Source organism: Phytophthora cinnamomi (assembly GCF_018691715.1).
Source record: "Phytophthora cinnamomi strain GKB4 chromosome Unknown Contig14, whole genome shotgun sequence".
Lineage (NCBI taxonomy): Eukaryota > Oomycota > Peronosporomycetes > Peronosporales > Peronosporaceae > Phytophthora > Phytophthora cinnamomi.
In genome coordinates, this window is record NW_027150947.1 from 949,525 (window position 1) to 973,625 (window position 24,101).

Genomic DNA, 24,101 nt, shown 5'->3' on the forward strand with positions numbered 1-24,101 from the left:
CAAACCTGAGTCCACTCAAATGCAAAATTTTGCAACGTCATTCAGCGAAGCTGTTGGAACTCCCAGCGCGGATGTACGACAACGTCGACTCGAAGAATGGACTGTGTACTGTACCATCCTCGAGGCTGTGCGGATCGATCCCCCATCCAGATTGCTGTTCTCGGGCATGGAACTTCAATTTGCCCGCAATACACACATTTACTCACTCCACATCAAAACTCATAACCTTCGCTCAATTCTGTATCCGATGTTAGGCCGTGTGAGGTATTACAGGAAGAATCACGTCAATCTCTTCCTGATCTACTCCCGCGTTTTGCAGTCTTTTGCGTGCCAAGGCAGTCTCCTCAGCTACCCTCACCCTCTTCAGCTCCGTCAGCACGGCGGCTTCCAGCCCCGCCTTCTCCTCCAGCGCCTCCTTCTTCCTTCGCTTCAGCTCGAGCAGGTGGGCTGCTTGGTTGGCCTGGTGTCGGATGAGATCTTTCACGTCCTTGTCCAGACGGACGAGCGCGTCGTCCACCGTGTTCATCCAGGCGGCCATGGCGTCCAGCCGCTTGGGGCCACAGAACTTCTCAAAGGTGGTCGAAGCTCCTGAGACCTCATTCTTTGCCTGGTTGAGGGCCTTCGCCTTCTCCTGCAGCTCTCGGTTGGTCGGCGTGTCTTCCAGCACTCTGTCGTGCGTCACCCACTCGTCCGGTTGGTCCGTCTGCGCGAGGTAGTGCACCTTGAATTGCACAGAGCTCTCAGCGCTGGTCCCGCCAGCCTCGACACCGCTTCCGACCTCCTTCACCTCGGCGTCCAGCAGCAGCGAGCCATGCGCGACCAGCACCGTGTCGCCAGCTTTGACAGGCATCTCTCGGACGGTCTCAACTTGACGTGTCCGGCGTAACGGACGATTTGTAGCTTGGTCTGTAGATCGTCGTCAGCCAATCACCATCCCTACAGCACGCTGATGAGTCCTGGTGTGCAGGTCTCCCTGCCGTAGTGAGCAGGGGGGACCTCGTGGCGCTCGCTCGCTGTCTTGCGTCTACATGTTGCACGCGGCCTTCTCTTTATTAGTTCACTATTACAAGGTTGGCAGGAGGCTCGTCACTCCCCACCCTCTTCGAGCCGACGCGGCAGGGTTCTATCTAGCGGCAGGCAGGATGGCGTCGATCTCCTTCTGCGAGATGCCTGCGTCTCGGAGTCTCTTCCGCGCCATGGCGGTCTCCTCGGCCACCTTGACGCGCTTGAGATCCCTGGCCACCTCCACCTCGAGCTCCGCCTTGTGCACCTCCGCCTCCGCCTTGCGCTTCTTGAGCTGCAAGGCGCCCGCCTCCTGGCTGATCTGCTCGCGCACGAGGTCCTTCACCTGCTTGTCGAGCCGCGTGAGCGAGTCGTCCAGCGTCTTCATCCAGCCGATCATGGCCACGAGCCGCTCCGATCCGGGCAGGGTGATGGGTCTCTTGCTAGCCGCCGCGTCCTGTTGCATTGGCCGCGGCGTCGGCGTGACATTGGCGGCTGCGTTGTGCAGCAGCAGCTCCTCCTTGGCCTTCTTCTGGCGCTCGCGGTTGGGCGGCGTGTCCTCCAGCACGTTGTCGTGCTCGATCCACTCGTCCCAGCTGTCGGACCAGCCCGTGAAGTGCACGAAGAACCTGTGGGCGTCCGCGTCGGCCGGCTCGACCTTGAGCACCTCGGCGTCGAAGATCAGCAGGTCGTAGTACACGAGCACCGTGTCGCCCACCTTGATCCCCATCCCGGAAGTTCAAAATGGCTGTCGTCTGGCTAGTAGCGAGATCAGAACCGCTCCGAAAGTCTAGATTCGCTGTGATTGGGTGGGATTATCCACCAATAGCCTGCGTTCCTGAAGCGACCAGTCAAAATCCCGGGCTGAAGACACTCAATAGGACGGCGGAGCACACACACAACACGCCCAGGCACTCTCGTCCCCCCATGGCCACCAAGGGCGACCACGAGAAGCCGGAGACGGTGGACGACGAGCACCAGCCGGTGGGTGGGAGATACATACATCCGCAGCGCCGTTATAGATGCTCTGTTAGCGCCGCCATCGCTCACCGTCGTCTCTGTGGTGGATTAAAACGCTGTAGATCGTCAAGAAGGTGCGGCTGGATGTGGACGCCAACGTGACGGAGGACGTCAAGAAGGTCAAAATCGACGAGAACGCCGCCCCGCAGCCGGAGATCGGCGGCCACCAGGTGCGTGCGTCGCAATGGCTTTTTTGTAGCTTCGGAGCTGCGTGCTGATGTGTTTTTTTCCTCCATAGGACGAAGCGGTTGAGAAGAACTCGTCCGAGTCTTCGTCGCCCGTGGCTGAGGAGGAGCAGGAGCAGGAGAAGGATGGGGACAAGGAGGAGGAGAAGGTGGTCAAGCCCAACACGACCGGCAGCGCCTTTGGCGGCTTCAGCGCCTTCAGCGGCAAGAACGCCTTCGCGGCGTTTGCGGCGCCGGACGCGGACGCCAATGGCTTCGGCACCAAGGCGGCGGACTCGGGCTTTGGTACCAAGGCCTCGAGCGGCTTTGGAGACGTGACGCCATCTTCTTCTTCGTCGTCGACGACGACGCCGGACGCTGCCGCGAGCGGCTTTGCGTCCTTCCAGAGCAAGTCGCCCGTGACGTTCGCGTCGTTCGCAGCAGCACAGCCGACCACGGACACAGACGGATTCGGCGCCAAGGCGTCGTCGGCGTCGGCGACCGACTTCTCCGACGCGGATGTGGTGAAGAAGGCGGAGCCCGTCGTGCCCGCGCTGACAGAAGCGGAGGTAAGGTGGAGGCTGATGGGTTGAGACGATTGTGGCGTGCTTGGTCTCACCGTTGCTGCGTTGATGGTGGTTGATGTGAGTGCAGCTGGCGAACGGAGAGGAAGGCGAACAGATTTTGGTCGAGGTTAGTGTTTTTTTTGGTTTTATGGTGAAGTTTGCCCGTTGCTAGAGTCGCTAAACTAATGGCGTCTGCACATTGCCGTTCATACCTACCTACAGAAACGCGCCAAGCTGTTCAAACTGGTCGAGAAGGACTACGCAGAGGTCGGCATTGGCCCGCTTCGGGTTCTGAACGCCACGGACGCCAAGAGTGACGGCGATAAGTCGACTGCGCGCCTCGTGATGCGGCGCGAGTCGTACCCGCACGGACCCGGCACCAAGCTGCTGATGAACGCAAGCTTGGGCTCGTGCCTGCTGTGCGAGAAGAAGACAGAGAAGACGATGCTGTTGACGGTTCTGGAGGCAAACGAAGACCCGGAGGCGGAGAAGAAGGTCGTCCCGGTGACGTATCTGATGCGCTTCGGGTCGCCGGACGACCTGGACGTGGTGATGGTGCGGATCCAGGCGCACATGCACTCATCGTCGACGTCCAGTTGAAGCCGAGCCTGACTGAGCGCAGTTGCTCTGCTTGGCTGTAGAGCTCAGCTCAAGCCGTGTAGCGATATTAGTCCAGCCGACGAGAAGTCACAGCGCTGGGCGTATGCCGGTCGGGTCGGCAGCGCGAGAGCGAGGAAGGCACCCCAGGGTGGGCCAGCCCCGTGCCAACTTGCGCGCGCAGTTATCCGTTAGATAAAAACAAGTTACAGCTGAACCATCCCGTCGCTTGCTCCTTCTTACATTCCATTGCTCACTTCCACCATACAGCACGTCGTACCTAGGAAGTTGCAGTGCGGTTCAACTGCTGTACCGTCCACTATTCGGGTAACAACGTAAAAAGTAACATCCGACCAATCACACCGCACCAAATCGTAATTACGGTCTGAACCGCCTGCCTACAAACGGTTGGATGTCTGGGCTGAGGCTCCCCACAGTCTCCACTTCAGATCATTCTGCAATTATCGGCGGCCCACAGTACAAGATTTTTTTTTACCTATTGAGCGTGCAGGACGATGAAGATCACAAGCTCCCTCTTCTGAGAACCATAAACCGTGCGGAAGATAGCTGCATCCGGAATCACTATATGCAACCTCCGAGTCCAGCCGACCTGATCGTACGTTTTGTATGTCTTTATGTCTTTATGTCTGTATATCTGTACACATATCGGAGTGCGATGATGAAAACAGTGTCTGATTTGGCTTGAACCAACTAGCCGTGAAGAGTCGAATATATCACTATCACCCATAAAATGAGCTCTCCACCTCATTGCATGTTTTGATATCGAGAGGAGTGAAGACCACATACTTTGGTCCGTGTTCATGATCTGCCTCATGGCAATGAAATTGCTCAAAGTTCTGACCTCTCGTCCAGTCTGCATGTTTGTACACTTGTATACTTGCGTGTTGCTTCTTCATACTCCACGCCGGCAATGTTCTGCAGCCCGCTGGGTCGACGGAGACGGTGTGCGCGGCAATCCATTCGGCTTGCGCTGAAAAGTTCGAGCTGGGTGGTGTCGCTGCGCGCACAAGATCCGTCACTGCCTGGTGGGTGAGCATTTGTAATTGGACCCGGTACTTTTTCACAGAAGCAAGAGTAACAGCGAGCTTACTACGGATTCCGCTGCTGTGTGCGTCCTGGACGTCGGTGCTGACTGCTGTAGCTGCCCTCGGGTGGTGAAGGTGGGAGGTGCAGGTGTTTCGGGGCGCCTCGTGCGGCGAAGTCAACATAGCTGCTTATATTTCTTCACAGTGTGTGTTTTGTATATGGGGGGAGACTGCAATGGTTGTTGATGATTTAAATCTTCATGCACCACTCTGAAAGGACGGCGGCGAGCTTGCTCGAAGTCTCTTTGTGTCGATAAACCGAACACCTAGAACTTGGATGAAACAACCACATTGCTGCATGTTTGTATGGGATTGCCTGATTGTGTGTCGCCGAGGAGGATACCTACTTATCATTACCACCTAATCTAACCCTTTTGGTCTTCGGACAAACGTGTGGACTTCCTACACCTGTGTTTCTGAGGCGACACGATCAATGTGTACATATTGTATGGTTGTATGTTGTGCGATGGAGAAAGAATGACGATAAACTTGTTTTAGGATTCCCCTTCATGAAAGGCGCCTACATCGCCATATATGATGAGCATCCATTTACCGACTTTCTTCTGCATTTTCACTGTGTTTGCTTCGACCGGGACGACGATGATTAAAATTATCCAACACAGACCTGTTCTGAAACAACGTGTGGATACAACTAACATGCATCACCATATGAGTCATCCCAACACAAGTAGTACATTTGTTTTTTGCTTCTCTACATGCAAGGCAATGATTATAAAATTCTCAGACCTGTTCTGAAGCTACGTGTGGATACTTTAACATGCATCACCATATGAGCCTTCAACCACTTCAACCACTTCAACCATGCTAGCGTAGGATACAACCGTTTTCAATCTACTACCTCCGTTCGGAAATAGATGACCATTTGTTTTTTTTTTGCGCAGCGCTCCGCCTCGTTCATTTTCCTGATTATAAAATTGTGGGAGTGCTGGAGAACACCAAGCGAGGCACAGTCCAGAGAGGCGCAGGCGTTTAAAATGTGGGAGGGCTGGAGATCTAGAGTTGACACTAAGCGAGGCACAGTCCAGAGAGGCGCAGGCGTTCTTGTTCCGCCGCACTACATACACAAAAATGGATCTAAGATCTCACTTCATCCTTGAGAGGCACATGATTTGGCTTCGGGTGCTACGAGGATCCCACTTGCTGAGAGATGTTGCATCGCATGGCAATGACGTTGGAAGACTGTCCGTTCGCATCAGTTTGTACTTAGCAAATGTTCGAGCCGGTAATCATTTCCACCATTAGACTTCATGATATGCTCCATGGGCGCTGGCAGCGGGAAGCGCGAGCCCTCCGTCCAAGCGTCGCTCTCAGCCTTCGCCTCACGCTCATCGTCAGCAACCGAGCCCTCCATCGTCGTCAGATCCCGCATGGCTTCCAGCACACGACGCGCACCAAGTCAAGCGCGGGGCACGTAGCGCAAGTACATGCGAGACACGGGGGGAATTGGTCCAGGCACGAAAGGTCGAATCCAGCGTTCCAGGCCTCGGCGCAGCAGCGTCAGCGCGTGGCGTCGGCGGCGGGGGAGAGTCCTCCGGGCGGTTGGCAGGGGCAGCGGGGCGGCGGTCCATCTTGCACTCTTTCTTGACTTGACCACAGCTGCTACTCGATCTCCCATCGAGTTGATTCCACGCTTCCAATGCGCTCGACAACTTGGCGGCTCACGTGGAAGTACATTGCACCCCGGACGATCTCCCACGTGTAAGCACGCCTCCTACGCTGCGAAGCAGTAAGGTTTCAGACGGCCTGGCGTTCACTATTCGTAATCTCCCCATCCGCCAACTTTCGAAATGAATCCAGAAGCCAGTGTGCGGGGCCAGCAGTGTGGTGGCCAGTGAGCGGGGAAAGCGCGGGAGATTCAGAATTCAAACTCGATTTGTTTGGAAGGGGAATTATGTTGGAGAGGCTGAAATATGATTGGAAATGGTCATCTATTTCCGAACGGAGGTAGTACTGTTTTCATTTGTTCGTTCAAGATCCTTGTGTACACTTCTGCTCTGCGTCAAAAAGCTTCTGTTTGTTTAAGTCGTGTTGCCCTTCACTGCAGCCGCCGCTAACGTCTCGAGGATGATCGTCTTCGCGCGTTGGTAGTCCAGCGGGTCCAGCGAATACAGGTCCTCGCGGGCTCGGTCTCCACAACGGCCAAACTCTTCCAAGTCACTCGACCGCAGGATCTGCTCCGCTACCGTGCGCTGCAACTGCTGCATCTGCGCCGGCGCCAACTTTTCTTGGGCAAGTGCCAACAACTCGAAGGCCTGTCCCGCAAACCTCAAAGACTCGAGGCGTAGCGTTTCCACGGGCCAACCGTCCTGGCCTGGAAGCACGAAATACATGTCTCCAACCTTCCACATCGGAGCCCTCCAGCGAAGATCGTCCCATGGTTTGGATGGCCAAAGGCAGTAGTTCCATCGCAAGAATCCGTCGAGCTCGAAAAAGAATGTGAGGTACCCCACGAGCTCGCCTTCCACAAGGGGCGAGGACACAAACTGGTTGGGGAACGCTGGCCCACAGCAGACGTACCAGCATACATGTCCTCCACGCGCCCGAGCATCGTTCGCCAAACGTCGTGTCACCTCTAGATCAGCACATGCTAGAGGCAGTAAAGGGACGTAGTCCGCCACTTGAGGCGGAGCGTAAGCTGGCGAGAAAAACTCCGAGTGATTCACCGCCAGCTTGATGCGGAAATTGGGCGCCAGGCGCTGCATAAACCGCAGTTGCTCGTGAAATACGGCCACATCACGTGGTTCATCCGCGCATATCCGCACTCGATCCGCGATCTCCAACGCAACGCAATGCGCGTAAAATTGCTCTATGAACGCTTCAACCTCGGACACTCGTCTCAAATAGCGCACGCGTTGGGTAGTGCGATCCTGGCACCGGATGCGCCAGCCGTCAATTACAAATGCGGGAGCTTGTGAGTTTGCCGTGGGAGGAGAAGGTGGTGGGGATGAACCGTTTGGTTGCTCTTGACTGAGGCCCAGACCATTGCCATTACCATTACCACCTCCATTTTGCATTGTCGACGATGATCCAGCCGTTGGAGATGCCAGCCCGGAGCCTGATGAAGAAGTTCTGCGGCGCACCTCTGTGGGTGGAGCCGGATCAGGGGCCGAAGCAGTCGGAGGTGGTCGCAGGTGATGCGCAGTGAGCTCAGCAGGAGCATTAAAACCAGCGACCGGGTCACGCCAAACCGACAGCAGACCAAACACCTCGATTTCGTGATCCAAGTGATGACGACCAGCCAGCTCCAGCAGCCGATCAAAGTGCGTAAAATCAATTGTCAGCGGAACTCCATGTGCCGGATCCTCGTACACTTCTAAGATCGCGTGTTCGAACAGCGCCGATGGGTTTTGCTCCTCCATATAGCACTGCTGGCCCGCCCAGGGCATCTCGGTAGCCACCACTGACAAGCATTTCTGCCCCATTTCAGACAGTGGCGTCATGTACCGATCGATGAGTTCAAAGTGCCGATTGCTCCACAATGCAACGCGATGCGCACGCGCCACCGCAGTCCAATGCTGCCACAGATCCAGTCGAAAATGCCAGTTGCTCGGCACGGGTAGCCGCACATCCACCACTCGCACTGCGAAGCTGCTCGACCAGGTCAACTGTTCATCCCGAAAGCCCGCCTCCTGGGTAAACACGCGCAGCGGCAGTTCATACACGCCGGGCTCCAAATTCTCGCCAACGCGAACTCGCAGGTACACCGCGTGTTCCCTCGCCGCTTTAGCACTTACGCCCGTGCGCTCCAGCGTCTCCATGACCAAGTCCGAGTTTTCGTCTTCCACGCAGCCCACCACGAACGCCTCCACCTTCAACATGTGCGGCGGCACGAACCTCGTGTCCACCGCCACCCGCGCTCTGGGTCCATGTCCCATTGGCAGCATCCAGTTGCTCGTGTCCGTCGTCAGCAGGAATGGCACATTGGATTTCAACCTGAGCTGCACCCCCGTCACCTCGTTCCTGGCAGCGGTGAGCCGCATGCCTTCGGGCAGCTCCACGTGAGCCGTGGCCGAGGCCCAAGCCACGCGCCGGTTGCCCATGCTCATTGCCCTATTGCTCGCCTGCTCTCCACCTTGAGCTGCTGCGTCCACATTGACCTGCGCCGCCTGTGTCCTCTCCGTGTCCTCATCGAAGGGCTCGTCGTCCTCCATGTCCGCGCTGGGGTCCACACTGCGCATGGTCTTGGACATGGCGGGCGCGAACTGCGTCAGCAGCCACATGCTGTGGGTGGACACCCGCTGTCCACTTAACGAGGCGTCCACCACGTCGAACGAGAAGCTCGTCGCGCGCGGGGGGACACCGGCAAGGTTGCCGTTAGTAACGCTGGCAACCTGTACCTCCTGATACGGCAATTGCCTCGCGAAGTCATCGAACGAGGCGGAACGTCCGCCGCCGTCCCCTTCCCGCTCTCTCTCCCGCCCGAGCTCCAGCTGCTGCTGGCGGCGCGCCTCAACGTCCATGTCGACACTGGAGGACGACGACATGGACTCGTCGTTCGACATGGACGCGTCGTCATCCTCGTCGCCCTCAGGCGCCGCGAAGCTGCCGCCGCTGGCCGAGCGGATGCGCTCGTCGATGCCGCTGCCCTGCCGGACGAAGCCGCCGCCGCTCTGCTGCTGCGCGCGCGGCGACGCGCCCCCCGCCGTGTTGGCGCCCGCCTCCATCTCTCAGGATCGCGGCCGTCTGTATAATGTCATCTGCCACCACAATTATCATTAACACGAGTTTCATAATCATCTCCTAAAACAACAGTACTCATACACAACCACCTGTAGATAGCGATATAGTACGCTTGAGAGCACGAATTTATGCTACAACGGGGTATTGCGGAAAAATACGAGTCGGTGGACATGGTGCTCTTCGTGCTGTACGTCAAGGCGGATCTGGAGAACGTGGAGACGCTGACGGCGCCGGAGCTGCACCGCTGGTGCCTGGACGTGAAGGAGCCGCGCGGCGACGAGAAGCGCGAGGCCGTGTTCGTGTCGGACGGGGACGCGGTGGACGTGGCCGGCGGCCGCAGCGAAGTGAACTTCACGCTCAAGTGGCCGGGCGCCAACAAGCCCGCGCAGCTCACGGTGGTGCGCGACGTCAAGAAGCTCACGCGCGCGGTGACGGCCGCGGACTCGGGCGAGTTCGTGCCTTTTGTGGGCTTCGAGTGTCGCGGACTTGAGCCCTACGCCTGGCACCCGGAGAGCGGCTACACGGTCGTGTCCGCCGGCGGCCACGCCAAGTTCCAGGACGTGGACCTGAGCGAGGACTGGGCCGACTATGATGGAGACGGCGAGCAGTCCGTGGGGATCTACGAGATCGAGTACAAGTTCGAGGTGCACAAGTAAAGGAGAGATAGGGAGAAGATGGAGAGAGAGGAGATGTTCATCTGCAAATGAAGGTTGGCCCCTTCTTGTTTTTTTTTTAGGGGTTTTATGTTGTTGATGTGGTGGTTTTAGGGAGCGAGGTGGAGCGAGTCCTGCGAACCGAGACGGACGAGCTCCTCCTTCTCGTCGAGGTCTTTTTGGATCTCTTGCGCGATGTCGTTGAGCAGCGTGTCGAAGTCCCAGGGCTCGTCTTCCTCGGATACCTGGCATAGGGATGGGAAGTGTGTCAGTGTGGGAAGGTGGAGAGGGGTGGTGAGGAGACGTACTGCTCGCTCGGGGCACAAGGCACTTGTGAGGAGGTGCAGGTCGACGCCGTGGGTCTGTAGCAGAGACGGGGAAGTGAGGAGCATGAAGACAAGGAGTTGAGTGAACTTTTACTTGCCTGGGCGCTTGGGAGAGCGAACTTGATGTCTTTGTCCAGCTGCTTGAGACTTTGCACCGCTCGTGTCGTATTGCGAGGAGCCTCAGCGACTACAAAGCGATTTAAAGTGCTGTTGGTGAACGGTGAAGTTAAGAATGACAATGGTGCATTAGGTGCTGACCCATGGTGGTGATGTCTGGCTCGCGTTCCTCTTCCTCGAGGTCGGGGATCTCCATGATATCTGCCCCAACAGTGAGTGAACAGCAATGTTAACAGGCCTGAGCTACATCAATTATTTGGGAGTCTTCGCACCCGTGGTCTCATCGTCCTCTTCAAAGTATCTGTTCTTCTGGTTGCGCCGGTCTCCGCTTGAAGACCCCGTGGCCTCAGAGCCCTTGCGACGTCGACCCACGCGCTTCGACTCGCTCGTGGAGGCCCCAGTAGCAGCAGGGGTGGTGTCGGGGTCGGGGGTCCCACCGCCATCTTTCTCCTCACTCGCCAGAGTCGTCTCGTTGCCCCAGCCGATACTTGCACGCATGGGCGGCTTCTTGGCGTCGTCAGGTAGCACAGTCTCGTCCTCGTCGACATCAAAGGCAGCACGACTGCGCTTTGCGTCGCCGTTGACGTCTCCATCCTTGCTCTCTTTAGCCTCCGACGGCATGATAGTGGTGGCGAAGCTTTGCGACGTTTCAACAAGATCGAGCTGTGAAGCGCCGCTACGACAGACTTGATGTCTACAATATTCAGCTGTAAGTTGCTGTTCAACAGTGCTATTTGGTAAGAGCAGCTACCGGTGAGGCGCTGCGTTGCGTTATGGTGTTGTGACTGTGCTGGCAGAAAATTGTTGGTTGGTGATGGCGGTAAGGGAAGATATTGGCGCTAGCCGAGCTACAATGTATGATTAACTTTAAACTTAAAGTATATTTATGGTCAGAATGCGGACCATCAGCAGAAGAATCGAGTCTATTAGTGCACCATCAGTGATGGTGATGGTGTACTACTACCTGTAGCAGGCTCAATTCTTCTCACCAGGCTAGGTCACTGGCGTTTCACGGGGGTGGGACGTCTACAGTAGTTCAACTCAATAGCTAGGGTTCACGCTGGCCACACTCACAAGACTAACTGCAGCCGTAACTATACTTAAGTAAGGGCCGGGTCGCATTATCTCCAGAAGGAGAAATGCTGGATTTTTTTAAAGGCGAAAGCTTATTAACACAAGTAATCGGCTAACTTCTGGGCCTTTACGACATGACAACTGGAGATATCCCGATGGCCTTGTCTAGCTATGGTGGAGGCGACCTGGAGAACCTCCCAGGTAATATCCTGGCAATTAAATGACGAGAAAATACAGCAACTCGCGTGAACAAGACATGCTATTTTCGTAGAAAATATTCCGGAGAGATCTCATCCCAGTCGTCTATGAAATCATCGAGTTGATGCCAACAATAATGAGCGCCGTGAGCGCAGCGCCGAACGTAATCTCGAGGAACTTCTTGAATTTACTCGACTTGGCGGGATTCTTCACCATTTCCTTCGCAGCCGCTTCAGTGAGCCTGGCAGCCTGAGCCTCGGTAACGCCCTTAATCTGGCCAGCATCCTTCAGCTTCGTAAACGCCGTCTTCCACTTGCTGTTCGTGGCATCCAGCTTCTTCAGGTGAGCTCCCGACTCGACAGCCTTGGAGAGCTTCTGCCAGTTCTTCGCAGCGCCGGTGAGAGCGGTAGTCTTGCCTTCGGCAGCCTTAACAGCATTGAGCACATCGTCTACCTTGGTGCCAGCGGTGGCGACCTTTTCAGCGCCGATCAGTCCCTGAGCCCTCATCTTCGCCAGAAGGTCGGCACTCAATCCTCGCTCTTCATCCTCCGCGTCGAGATCATTCTGGGTTCCCTTCAGGTGGCGGCGCCCAGTTGTGGCCTTTTCAGCGGTCACGACAATGTTGCAGCTTACCGCAATGGTGGCCACGACTAGCAGCAGGAAAACGCTAAGGCGCATGATGTCAGCTTTCGACGGTGGAAACGCTGAACTGCAATTGATGGTTCGGCGCTGATCTGAAAATGAAAAGTAGTCCCTGAGTCCAGAGTAAGCTAAGCGACCATATGAACTTCTCGAACAGCACTGCTCCATCATAGGCTTTGACGTTGGCGATTCATCTGCACAAATGTATACTGCACGTCTGGGAACGACGAACGTTCGGTTTGTTCAAAGCGCGATGATAAATCATAAGGAGAGGTTCGCTGATCAGGTGTTTGGTTGAATCAAATCGATTCAAATATCGTGGGCTGACGAGTACACTGTATGGGTTTCTTACAATTTTGCAACTGCATGTCGTGGACCAGACCTCTTAGTAGACAATTATAAAGCACAAAGCTAAAATACAATGGCGGATATGCATTGTTTTCCGTTTTGGGCAATGAGGAAAACTAATTGCTTGAACGTTGACCCAGCGACGTTCTATTGTAATAGGGGTTGTCAATTTCCGCAACAGCAGCTCAGTTTTTTTCGATTCAGCAAGTCGTTTTTTTTGTCTGTGATTGGACAGAAAAAATACGATAACGGAACGAAAAGTTGTTCGGTTGAGCGGCAGCAGCAGCTCACATTTTTTTTCTAGCAGACCAAAGATCCATCAGGGCCGCGATGACCACGTGCAAGGCCGTCGCGTGGAGAAGACCACCGCTTTAGACTCGGCCCTTGTCTCCTGCGATGTCAGCAGTTGCGAGCAGAGCATTCATAAGGTCTGCCTATCAATTCTACTCGTGTCATTCGACGCCGAGGGCTCGTTTAAGCGATTCTAAAGTCGCAGCGCAAGACCTCTGCCCAAGCAGTCCGAAAGAGAGTCCCCTGACACCCAATGATAGCGTCAGCTACCTCAGTGTGTATGAGGAGGGTCGATCTAAACACCGCGACGCGAGTACGTACTTGCGCATACTCTGCCGCATAGTGAATATCTGTATTATTTTCGCTCGAGTCATTCTCGTCGAAGACGCAGTGTAAGATGGCGGCGTGCTCCGTGTGTCTAAAGCTGCGCGAAGATCGTGGGTGAAATCTTGATCTGCTGGGGTGGCCAAAGCTCTCTGCTCGCGATTGGCCAATAAAAGTCTTGATAAAATAAATTAGTTGCTGCAACGGGCATTGACAACCCCTATTAAAATCGTCTTTGTGTAGCATGGATTCTACTCGAAAGCAAAGCTCATGAATGGTGTGTGCGCATCCATGCATGCCAGATGACCAGGCATCATATACATATATGATGTGTATGGTACGTAACCTACGCGAATACTCTTCGGCTTTAAGGCCGTTCTTAACGGAGCGGGTGTGCGGTAGGCTCGGTAGGCCGGGGTAGGCTACGCAGCGGCTCTGTGCAGCAGTCGGGACTACCTCGAGGGAATTTTCGATCACGGATCGGTAGGCCCCCTACGCCCTACGCGAGGGGGGTGGGGGTGCGCTGTCCGTGGTAGGCTGCCCAGATTCTGACTCCCCATCCAAATGGATCGCCCTCGAGAGTTGCTGCGCACCTTTGTCTAGCCCAGCGCGAGCTCCTCTGAATAATCTTCTCTAATGGCAAGCGCCTGCGTCGCTGCAGCGCCACACATGACAATGTCATTCATCTCTTCATCACTGGACGAACTGCTCCATTCCTCGTCGTTCGAATCGACTAGCTGAGGGAACATACGTAGTATCTGCCACAGGGGGTTCGGGGCGTTTTGTGAATGAGACAATTTCTCGCACACAGGTACAGTCTGGTACAGCGGCCTACCGCCCTACACTCCGTCATTCTTAACGACGACGCGCAGAGTGGTACTCTCTACGCCCCACCGCCCTCCCAGCCTACCGCTCCGTTAAGAACGGCCCGTAGGTTGAAGAGGAATCCAGGTGTACCGTTTTTTCCAATAATTTGCTCTCCATGTACCGTACAGTACAACATACAGCTTGTACACCGTGAATTCAGGTGTACTACTGTACCAGCAGTAGCTGAACGGAGCCTCGAGGTACCACGAAGTACAAAAATACATGTACCCAGTACAGCATGAAAGGAAGATTACGAACCTCATGAACTTTCACGGTTTACGGTACACGTGTACGTACATGTACATGTACATCACGGATGCAAAGCCGGAATTTGTCGTTGAATTGCATTGTTGCAGATCCAAGTACCGCCATCATTTCACGCATCTGGGTCAACAAGTTCGTCTCCCGTAGTGCTATCGCCAATGAGCTCGTTGACGAGGTCACTATCATCACCAAAGAGCATTTGCTCATCTGACTCAGCATCGCTATCGACGTCCATGCTTGAGCGAGCGCGAGCCCGACGAGGGAGAGAAGCGAGAGTAGCGCGTGAGCGGCTGGAAGTAATCGGAAATTGACAATTGAAGAAACCGTTGAATTTCATTCTGTAGATCGGTTGCACGGTGGTACTCGCCTGTTTCTTACATGGATCACGCCGTGATACCGAACTACCTCACCTCTGTTAAAATAAAAACCGCTCCTCACTCACTCACTACATGTATTCTTATACATGTAATATGTGCCGAATTGGCGCATACAGCCTGACTTAGTGGTAAAGGCCGTGGTTGTTGTGTCCCAGCTTATGCAATATTTTGGTAAAAAAAAGAGTCAGGCCAATACAATGTTCAAGTATACAGTAGAGGACAATGTGTGATATAAATGCTCCAGAAGGCAAAAATATAGCTCTTTGATTGGCTAAATGACGGACAGGGAGTATGCGCAGACGGAATACGGTACACTTGTCGCCATTGATGATGCGACAGCAACAAGAAGGTTCACATGTGCGGGTAGCTTCGTCACGATCTCTTCCAGCCTTTTGCTCAACATAGCAACAAAAGCAACAAAAGCAACAACAGCACAGCCGACAAGACGGTCGTGCGCATGCTGCAAGAGGAGTACGAGGGCTCCGTAGCACAAGAGGACCATCCCCCTGCTGCACGAGGAGCACCAGAGGCCCGTCTTGTTGATGTGCGTGTTGGCGAAGCCGGAGTCGCCGCAGTGGACGATAGAGTCGTCATAGCCCAGCATGGAGGAGAAACATGGTGGAGGAGGTGACCGCGGAGGAGGAGGGCGACCGAGGGAGAATCGGATTCCTAGTGCAAGCGAAGCAACTACCGGCAAGGCTCCGAAGAAAGCACACAAATGCGGACTCTGCGAAAAACTTGATCATAACAAACATGGATGTGACGAGTAGGCAGGTGTCGTTCACAACGGGCTGCTTCACCTCGGAAATTTTCGGCGTCTTATCTACGACCTTTGTCTAGGACAGCTTCTCTACGCTGTACACAACACTCGATACCTTTTGATGCAGATGCCCATCACGGCTTCCTGCTCCACGGTTACCATGCTCAAGTCGTGCTCTTCCGCCGCCGTCTCCTCAAAGGCTTACTTGTGCATGACGACCACAACGACGTCGGTATATACTTCGCGATACCAGTCTCCTCCAAGACAGAGGACACCTTCAAGGCGACGGCCACGACGACTATGTTTATACGGTTCTGTCTACAAAAATGACAGCAGAATCGGGCATTCCGATAAATTGATGGCATTCAGAGAAGTAACAGGTCAACCACGGTACTGCGCGTCACACAGTCCACCGACAGTCCCCGACAGGTCCCCGACGTGCAGTACCGTGGTTGACCTGTTACTTCTCTGAATGCCATCAATTGTTTTCGCCACAGTATCCTTTCATTCGCGGGAAAGAGGGCGCAACTATTTTGCTCGTAAAGTCCTACAGTAAGACTCTGACTCTTACTTCAACTTTGCGGAGGCTGAAATAGGGGGGGGGGGGGTCAGAATTAGCTTTTTGGCCGACATTTTCCGACCGAAATGGTCACCATATTTTTTATGGTATATTTTGAGAAATGGTTCAGTTGTTTGGCCGAACCATTTCCGAAATGACCGATCATTTCTAAAATGGTCGGAAAGGTTGACCATCCGCAACGTCAAGTTTCCCCTCAGTCTTGATTCTCTTGAATTCGTTGGCATCTGACTTCATTTTTGTATGAAAACTTTTGCGTTTCTTGTGCGTTTGTGCGCACACGAATTCGTTTTATCCCAGGCGATTTTTCGATACAACCACTGTTATTCTGAGCGACAATCCAGAGCTCTCACGAATTTGTTGGCGTCAGATCGCTACCGTAATACACGAAACTCAATACCACTCCGTATTACGGAACGCTGGTGGATATGGGGGGGGGGCAGCAAGTTATCTACCGCGACAGGGAATGAGACCGCGCGGAGACGCTTATCCCCCCCCTCTCCTCTTTCCCTCCCTCCCCCCAAGTTCGGGACCACGGACAGCGTCTCGTCGTACGTGACTACCTCCACCACAGCTGCAAGAAGGAAGGTGGGTGGTTAGCGGCCACTGTGTATGTTATCTGCAGGAGTTTAAAGCGGAGACTATAGATCAGCTGCATCAACGCCCAGTCGGTGTCGCTAAACTGCACGACATCGCAATATTCCGAGCTAGGACTGGATGTACGGCTTCTAATACATTCACCGAACGACACTACAGTGGAAATAACACGGTTTTTAATTGTGCACTTGAGTCTACATTTGATTGTGTATGTACTGCTGTTACTACTAACCATGCATTGGCGTGATCTACAACAGTTTTCTCCGATTTCATTAGGGTCATTCAACCATTGGAGCTGATTCCTGCACCATTGACATGGTTTTGGCGTGGCGTCGCTGATAGGAAGCCTTGTCGTCATATTTTGACGCATCTTGCACGCCTGCTGGACACAGCGGTTGCTTCTATGAGTTTTGTCTTGTATCTCATCTCCTTACAACGGTGTATCGATAGTATGTTTCACCCCCTTCTGGTGGAAAGGTCCTGTGATCGCAACTTCGCAAGAAGCAATGCGGACTGATTCACGCTACGGCAACAGTGCTACATGCTGGAACATCGTAAGCTAAAGGTTATGATAAAAAGGTGTGTTTGTAATATATATATTAAGTAGCAAGGGGAAGTCCGTCGTGGTGCCCGCTAGTGGGACGACAATGACATCTACGTATCCTGCTCGTTGCGTTCTAGTTGCTGGGGTGAATGATTTCGGCCGCTTCAACTACTTCAATTATGTAAGCACCAACGATATACCTACACATCTCCACATTCCTCTGGCCTATGACGCCGTATTTGGCTGTCTGCACCTGGCTAAGGCCTTCAGCGTGCGAATCAGCGCGCAGGCATGGTGTCCAACTTGGAGCCCTTGGACTCCAATCCAAAACTCGCAAACCACTCGATTAAGTGCGATCACAAGATTGTCACACAAATTCTTGCTACATATGAATTTCCCCGCGCAGCGCACACTTAGAAGGCCAAGTCAGCCGCGGCAACTTACCTCTCGCCCACGTGCAGCAAGTACGGGCGTTGATGTAGTCCGCCACGTGATGTAGTCCACCTCGTCGAACACAAGTCGTGTTAGACAAAAGAAATCATGCTACATGTATTGCGTTGGGTTTTAATGCCTGAGATCTACTGCTAGAGCCCTACCTAATGCATTTCGGGGATCAATTGCTGCCGTTCAATACCTGTGTCGTCTTTGCGTTAGTAGACGGCTTGAAGGTGGTGGATTGCACGCCGGTCTTCTGTATGATCCAAAGCATTTTGCCCGCGTCGCCGGATCCAGGCATCCACTTCCTCTCCACTTTGTGCACCTCCCCAGATGCGGAGTGGCAAAGCGTGGCTTGCAGAGGCGATCGCTTGCTCGCGTCGACGGCCTGCAGCAAACAGTTGATGGCCAAGCTGCCATCGGCCTAGACCTCACCAGCTCGTGCCTTCAACGAACACAGCCGCACGAGTTAGTTCATTGACACCGTTTAGCTGCGCGCGGGACCGTGTCCGACAGGCGCTTGAAGATGGCGTCCAGATGAGTCCGTAGCTGCCGTTGCCCTGCAGCGTGCGGTGCACCTGCTCGTTGAGCCCGCCGGGCGTGGTGGCCTTGTCCGCCGTATCGCCGAAGTCCTCGCTGGACTCGGCGCCCGCCATCGCCAGCGCGTGGAAGAAGGACGCCTGCCCCCCTTGCCTGCGATGGGAGAAGCGCGGCGTCGAAGTTTCGGGCTTGTGAAACGTGATTGTCAGATAGAAAATGACCGGTCGTATCATATCTGACTGGGGTGATATTTTGAACATGGTTTGGTCATTTCATGGGCACTCAAGTGGTCATATTTTTTGCACCATTTGCTAATTCTGACCCCCCCCCCCCTAATAGCTCCGAAATATACGCACTTGGGACATCATCGACGTGCATCAGTGCCACAGCTCGCCAACGACAGTCGTAGCTGTAGGTCATAGTGAGGGTGGGATTTGAGGTGGGTGTGAAGGAAGAATGCGAGAGCTGGAGTGAGATTAGCACGAGGTGGGGCAGCTTCGCTGAAGCTTGAACGTCATTTACATATAGCGCTGAAAAGAGGCAAAAGTAGCAGGTGTCCTTTAAAATTGAGCTGAGGTGCTGAATTGACCTAACCCTTGACCTCATTTTAGGCTTTTCTCCTCGCTAAATCGAAGTGCTTCGCTATTCTGGAGGTCCTATCTCGGGTTAAATGGCCTCCGGTTTGCATACTATTTTCAAGTTCTCGAAAAGCAGTTGAACTGCTCACCATAACCAAGTTGTGACTGAGTCATACTTCCTCCAGACGGAATTAATTGCAAGTATGATGTATGACAGAACCATAGGTTTTGGTAGTCGTGATTTTTGTATCATTATCGATTTGGAGGGGATAAATACTACGAGGGGACATTGGTATCGGGTAACAAGATGGAGCTTACCCTGTTCGACTTGCGCACCACTGCTCTGTTGTAAACCTGCGGATCACACGCGATCACTTCTGGCAGCATGACCAGCTTCCTTAGTTTTGCCTTGTTCATGTGTGATACCTAGTTTGCCATCCCGGTCTGCGTTTCGATGCGGGTCGAACCTATCAAGTCAAGTTGAAGTCAGTAATATCGGTTTAGAAAGGGTATATAATCATCAGAGTAATCTTACCTTGGACGTGCGACGGCAGCCAAAAACATAGTCTTGGTGATGTGGCGCTTGCTTTGGCATTTTCTGACCGGGAGTTCTTTGTCTTCGAGCATTATAAACGAACGTTTGTCTTTGTCTGAATTGAACCACTTTTCATCTACATGTACAGCAGAATATCAGAAGGACTGCGATGAAGCTGATGAGTAGCTCTCCCACCATGTACTTGAAGTGATCTTCCAGAGGAACCGACCGCAGCTTTTCTTTAGCTTCTTCGCGGTTTTTACGCTTCCATCCGCAATGCTTCGCTTTCCGGCTCTTGCATCCGTCGCAGCTGCGCAGTGCTCTGGGATGACAGTCAGTGGCAGGAAGTTCCCGATGGCAGAACGAGATCATTACAGCGAATTAGAAGCTCGTGAGTGATGCGTTGGCGTTCCTCGTCCGTGAAGTTGGTCCTAGACACAGTCATCGGTCGCAGAGTGCTTGCTGTTCACGTGGCGGAAATGGCTCAAATGAAGCGGCCTAGGCGTTGTGTTTGGTAAGGCCCTGCACATGGTAGAGGAAGAAGTAGTGTGCATGGTTGGTATCCCCGAATAGACGAAATACAGACGCGTCCACTCGTCCATTCCTCGGTAAATTTGTCGAAGTCTATGCAATTTTATCATGGTCAACGTCTAGATTTTGCATTTATTTCCGGACAGAGGAAGTACATAAATGTAATTAGCCTTTTGCAACCAAGGTAGTATTTCCGCTGAGCGAGCGATCCTATTGGTGGATAACGGCTCTAGGCTGTGGTTTCGCCCCCAAATATGGCGGAACCCCTGCTAACTTTGAGGTATCGTTTGCAATTTCTGTTGCTATAGGCGTTTGTATTGTCGCATGGATATGCTACCAGCTTCATACAAAAAAGACGTGGTCATTTTTCCCCTTGTTGCAAAACTGGCTTTGCGGTGTGGAGTGCAAGACGGAGAAAAATGAGACCGAAGCGCTACAGAGCGATTTTGACGGAGTTCATGAGCTTTAACGATAGTCGTGCCTACACTGTGGAGACCGTGTTTACGACAGAGATGCTGCTAACCATCACTCCTGAAGATGTTAGCCGGTGGATGAATTTTCGTGCTTTTGGTGAGCCATACCCTGGCGAGGACGCTAAGCCAGTGTTTGCCAGATCTTCCACTCTCGCATTCGCCAAAAAAGCTATCTCGTGCTTTATGCCTCGTGTTGCTGTTACCTGGGACCCGATTCGAAAAGAAGGCAATCCGACGCGCTCGGAGCTGGTGAATAAGGTGATCAAAACGGTGAAACGCTTCGACGTTCGCCGAGAAGGAGTGCAATCCGCCGCCCGGCGTCCCATCGAATACGAAGAGTTCATTAACCTCCTCGAGATTGTGCGCTCTAATCATGACAAAGGCAGCATCAAGTACGTCATTAGCAGTGTTCTCACTTTGCAATGGCACATGATTACAAGAATCGACGACATGATGCAGCTAAAGTTCGACAGCTTCACTCCTAACATACAACACCCTCACACATTACTCTGTCAACTACGCTGGTCAGATAATATTTCCGAGGAGCGTGACGCCCCGGAGCAGATTTTGCTGGGTAGTTTAGACCCACGAGTGTGTGTCCTGTCGAATTTGGCTGTTCACCTTGAAATGGCGAGTAGTAGTACGTCTCCCTACGTGTTTGGGAACGCGGTGGACGGAGATCGTGTTGTCCGACGCTTTCTGCAAGAGATATTTGACGGTGATAAATTTCACAAGCTAAAGCAAGGCAACCTGGGGACTCACAGCTTGCGTAAAGGGGCAGCGACTTACGGGACAAGAAGTGGTTTGACCAGAGATTTTATAAATCGTTGCGGGAGGTGGCGTGCCCAGAAGAGTGTCGTCGACGTTTATATTGATAACACGCAGCCTTATCCGGACGCCGCAACGGCCAGCGTGCTAACAGGTCCACTGGGCCCGTGCTTTTACGTTATCGAAGATGGCATGAGATTTGTCACCGATAACTTGCTCGTCAACCGAATCGGCAGCGTCATCAAGCAGAAAATGGGAGAAGGCGTAGCACACGAACTGAGTATTGTCTTGTTGTGGGCGTCGCTGGTGCCCAACGGCTCGTTTGACTATGCATTAGTCCCTACGGCGCTGAAACAACACGTGATACAGCGTATCGGGATGCTGGCGGAAACCCTACGGTAAATCCCGTCAAACGGGTTCCCATTCAGGTCGTGGGGGAGGGTGCACAACTCCAGCTTATTGAGCTCACAGAAGACGGCCCATATTCTGATAGCAGCACACCTGTAGAACACAGCAACATTCCCACCAGGATGAGCGCAGACAATACTCGAACGGAGTACACAGCATTACACTCACAGTTATTTGGAGTGCAGCGCCAGCTCTCAAACACCATGAATGAGGTCCTTCGGCTGAGAACAGAAATGCAGCAGGAGCACCGAAGAATGATGGCTGTGATGCGACGCATCGCATTGCAGCCTGTTATCCGAACGCTGGCAGAGGGCAGTGAGGTTTCTGACGTTGCTGCTGGTGTTGGTGCAGTTCACAGAGTCGTGCGGCTGGCCAAGAGGCCGCGAGATTTGTTCCAGTTGTGGCACGAGTATGAGTTTAGCTTGAATGGAACCAAACCTGCAAAAGAATTCACACGAGCAGAGAGAGGAGCAAATAAGTTTGCATATTCGCGACGGAAAGCTTTCTGGGATAGTGTGGCGTACCTCGTTCGAGCGGGACTCACGAGCGACGTCGCTATCGACAGGATCTACGCAGCGTACGGACGCCAGCGGCCAGTGACAGCGGTCCTGACAGCTCTTCGCCGCGACAAGAAGAATGTCGGACACCCAGCGCTCCGCGTGTAGTTTAGAGCGACTTTTTACCAATCAAAACGCAGTTGCACTGATTGTTGCACCGATGGTCGATATTTATATGATACTGTACGTGCACTGGACGATATTCTTCGGTATTCTTGTCAGCACATCTGTCAAATGAAAGTCCTCGAAGAAATTTCAGGCTACAAATACTGCAAATATATGTATTATCAGCTCGGTAGCTAAGCAACTAGGTACGAAGTACTTCTGTAGTAGATTAAAAGAAGCTTGAGAAGAGCATAGCGATGACAGCAAATAAGGTCGATCCAAATGTGGCAGTAGAAGATGTGACAGCTGACGAATAGTCATGAATGGCCTGTGCATCACACGCATCGCAGAGAATAGTTGCTCCGTTCGAAGCGTCAGCGAGGGCGGACTCGTTGGCAGCGCAGGCCGTGCAGGAGTTGCCGATGCAATTGTAGAGGCACGTGCACTCGCCATTGAAGCAGCCAGCGTTGGACCCATCGCCACAGTCGACCTCATCACAGTCCGTTCCAGCACAGTACTTTCCGTCCGCGTCGTCGTCGCACGCGCAGGTACTGTTACCCAGGCACGTTCCCATGTCGTTGCAGGCGCCGGTGTCGCCCTCCGAGCAGATTTCGCACTGGGGACCGCTCCATCCAGTGTAGCAAACGCACTTGCCGCCTTCACAGCCGCCGTTCCCGGCGCAAGTCTTGGTGCACTTCGCGTAAATAGCAACGATGTCTTCTACGCTGGTGGTAGGCAGCGATTCCAACAGCGCAACGCGCTCGTCAATGGCTGTAACCCAGTCGTCCTTCACAAAGCCGCCGGTATCAGCGGACTGCGGGTTGAAGGCCCAGTAGAACGACCCGATCGACTTATCCTCCAGATACGTCGAAACCGCATTGGCCCACTGTTTGTTCTTGTCCTTCATCTGAGCACCCCAAGACCCCACCACCACCGCCTGGCCGGTTTCCTTCGGCACGAAGCCAAAGTACTCGTCCCACAGGTCCGGCATGTTGTCCGGGAAGTTCGAGTCGCTCCACCATGGTGCCTTGTAATCCACCCCAGGCGAGATCAAGTGCGGGCTGTACACCAGTCTCTCCATGTTGCTGAGCTTCACGGGGTAGTCCTTGGCTCCCTGCAGCGATCCTCCGGCCTGTCCCCACTCCAAGCTCACCCCCTTAATGTTTGTCTGCACGCCTTCCACGAAAATCAACAGCCTGGGGCACTTCTTGAGCACGGCGTTGCCGATCGTGGCGGCCTGCAAGTTCCAGTCCGTGTCTTCATCTCCCTTGCCCCACGTGGCCTTGCCCTTGGGCTCGTTCTTGATGTCGATAGCGAACACGTTCCACGCCCCGGGGTCCTCGCAGTACCTCGTGGCCAGCTTCTGCAGCGCCGGTGTGATGTCGTCGGGCACCGCGATGTCAGGGAAGTCGGGCTCGGACGCCTCGATGCGGTGGCTGTCGAACATGATGAGGATGTTGCGCTTGCGTGCCTCCCGCACGATCACATCCAACACCTCGAGGTACGTTTTGCCCGCGAGCGACGGGCTACCTCCCGTCTGCGTGCTCTTGACGGTGGGGTCGTCCATGACTGAGTCCATGGCCAGCGGCAGCCGCAGCGCGTTGATGTCATAGGTGGTGAAGAGGTCCATGGCGTTGCCGATGGAGGTGGCGGAGGGCCACAGGCCTTGCACCACGAGTTCGATGGTCTCTGCAGAGCATTGTCACGGTCAGAACACTGGGGGTTTCCATTGGGGGAGCGCAGTATAGCGACAAAACGCACCGCCGCCGAACCAGTTGATCCCTTTAATGTGGAACGTCTCGTTATCCGCCTTAATCTGCCCGTCCACGGAGCGGAAGTCGATGAAGCTGCTGCCAGCATCGCAGCAGGTGGCGGAGGCGGCTGCCACGGCCAAAAACCCCAGGAACCGCGTCATGGCAGACGGCGAAGGTGTCGAAGTGGAATGTGGGGAGACCGTTGCGGTGCCCATGCAAGGCTCGACCGTTACGGCGATCGAACGATGGATTAGGTAACTAGTAGGGATTTAGACTAATTGTGTGGATTTACGTAATTCGAG

General features: G+C 53.9%; 9 protein-coding genes across 11 annotated transcripts; 2 read left to right on the forward strand and 7 right to left on the reverse strand.

The window, feature by feature from the left end:
• Positions 1-250: 250 nt before the first annotated feature.
• Positions 251-850, reverse strand: IUM83_01190 (Chromatin modification-related protein EAF3; the record flags this gene model as incomplete). 2 transcript variants are annotated; one of them, XM_067925026.1, is made up of 2 exons in its annotated part: positions 373-384; positions 485-850. In XM_067925026.1, 2 exons carry the CDS (start codon positions 848-850, stop codon positions 373-375), a joined length of 378 nt encoding a protein of 125 aa, XP_067797202.1. The 2 variants fall into 2 exon arrangements, with proteins under 2 accessions (XP_067797201.1, XP_067797202.1); XM_067925025.1 differs by having other exon boundaries at positions 251-850.
• Positions 851-1,123: 273 nt separating this feature from the next.
• IUM83_01191 (Chromatin modification-related protein EAF3) lies at positions 1,124-1,732 on the reverse strand (the record flags this gene model as incomplete). Its single annotated transcript, XM_067925027.1, has 1 exon — positions 1,124-1,732. The coding sequence occupies one exon, from the start codon at positions 1,730-1,732 to the stop codon at positions 1,124-1,126; it is 609 nt and encodes a 202-aa protein (XP_067797174.1).
• Positions 1,733-1,929: 197 nt separating this feature from the next.
• Positions 1,930-3,352, forward strand: IUM83_01192 (Zinc ion binding protein; the record flags this gene model as incomplete). Its single annotated transcript, XM_067925028.1, has 5 exons — positions 1,930-1,986; positions 2,085-2,192; positions 2,261-2,755; positions 2,841-2,879; positions 2,975-3,352. The coding sequence occupies 5 exons, from the start codon at positions 1,930-1,932 to the stop codon at positions 3,350-3,352; spliced, it is 1,077 nt and encodes a 358-aa protein (XP_067797396.1).
• A 3,142-nt stretch (positions 3,353-6,494) lies between these two features.
• Positions 6,495-9,140, reverse strand: IUM83_01193 (DUF4091 domain-containing protein; the record flags this gene model as incomplete). 2 transcript variants are annotated; one of them, XM_067925030.1, is made up of 1 exon in its annotated part: positions 6,495-9,140. In XM_067925030.1, one exon carries the CDS (start codon positions 9,138-9,140, stop codon positions 6,495-6,497), a length of 2,646 nt encoding a protein of 881 aa, XP_067797173.1. The 2 variants fall into 2 exon arrangements, with proteins under 2 accessions (XP_067797173.1, XP_067797172.1); XM_067925029.1 differs by having other exon boundaries at positions 6,495-6,806.
• Positions 9,141-9,326: 186 nt separating this feature from the next.
• On the forward strand, positions 9,327-9,812 carry IUM83_01194 (DUF866 domain-containing protein; the record flags this gene model as incomplete). The annotated part of the gene is made up of 1 exon (XM_067925031.1): positions 9,327-9,812. One exon carries the CDS (start codon positions 9,327-9,329, stop codon positions 9,810-9,812), a length of 486 nt encoding a protein of 161 aa, XP_067797314.1.
• A 107-nt stretch (positions 9,813-9,919) lies between these two features.
• On the reverse strand, positions 9,920-10,873 carry IUM83_01195 (Intraflagellar transport protein 43; the record flags this gene model as incomplete). The annotated part of the gene is made up of 5 exons (XM_067925032.1): positions 9,920-10,054; positions 10,118-10,171; positions 10,234-10,322; positions 10,394-10,453; positions 10,525-10,873. The coding sequence occupies 5 exons, from the start codon at positions 10,871-10,873 to the stop codon at positions 9,920-9,922; spliced, it is 687 nt and encodes a 228-aa protein (XP_067797197.1).
• Positions 10,874-11,629: 756 nt separating this feature from the next.
• On the reverse strand, positions 11,630-12,202 carry IUM83_01196 (RxLR effector protein; the record flags this gene model as incomplete). The annotated part of the gene is made up of 1 exon (XM_067925033.1): positions 11,630-12,202. One exon carries the CDS (start codon positions 12,200-12,202, stop codon positions 11,630-11,632), a length of 573 nt encoding a protein of 190 aa, XP_067797196.1.
• A 5,779-nt stretch (positions 12,203-17,981) lies between these two features.
• Positions 17,982-18,206, reverse strand: IUM83_01197 (Serine/threonine protein Kinase; the record flags this gene model as incomplete). Its single annotated transcript, XM_067925034.1, has 1 exon — positions 17,982-18,206. The coding sequence occupies one exon, from the start codon at positions 18,204-18,206 to the stop codon at positions 17,982-17,984; it is 225 nt and encodes a 74-aa protein (XP_067797563.1).
• Positions 18,207-22,274: 4,068 nt separating this feature from the next.
• On the reverse strand, positions 22,275-23,960 carry IUM83_01198 (cellulase (glycosyl hydrolase family 5) subfamily protein; the record flags this gene model as incomplete). The annotated part of the gene is made up of 2 exons (XM_067925035.1): positions 22,275-23,734; positions 23,807-23,960. The coding sequence occupies 2 exons, from the start codon at positions 23,958-23,960 to the stop codon at positions 22,275-22,277; spliced, it is 1,614 nt and encodes a 537-aa protein (XP_067797336.1).
• Between the last annotated feature and the right edge of the window lie 141 nt (positions 23,961-24,101).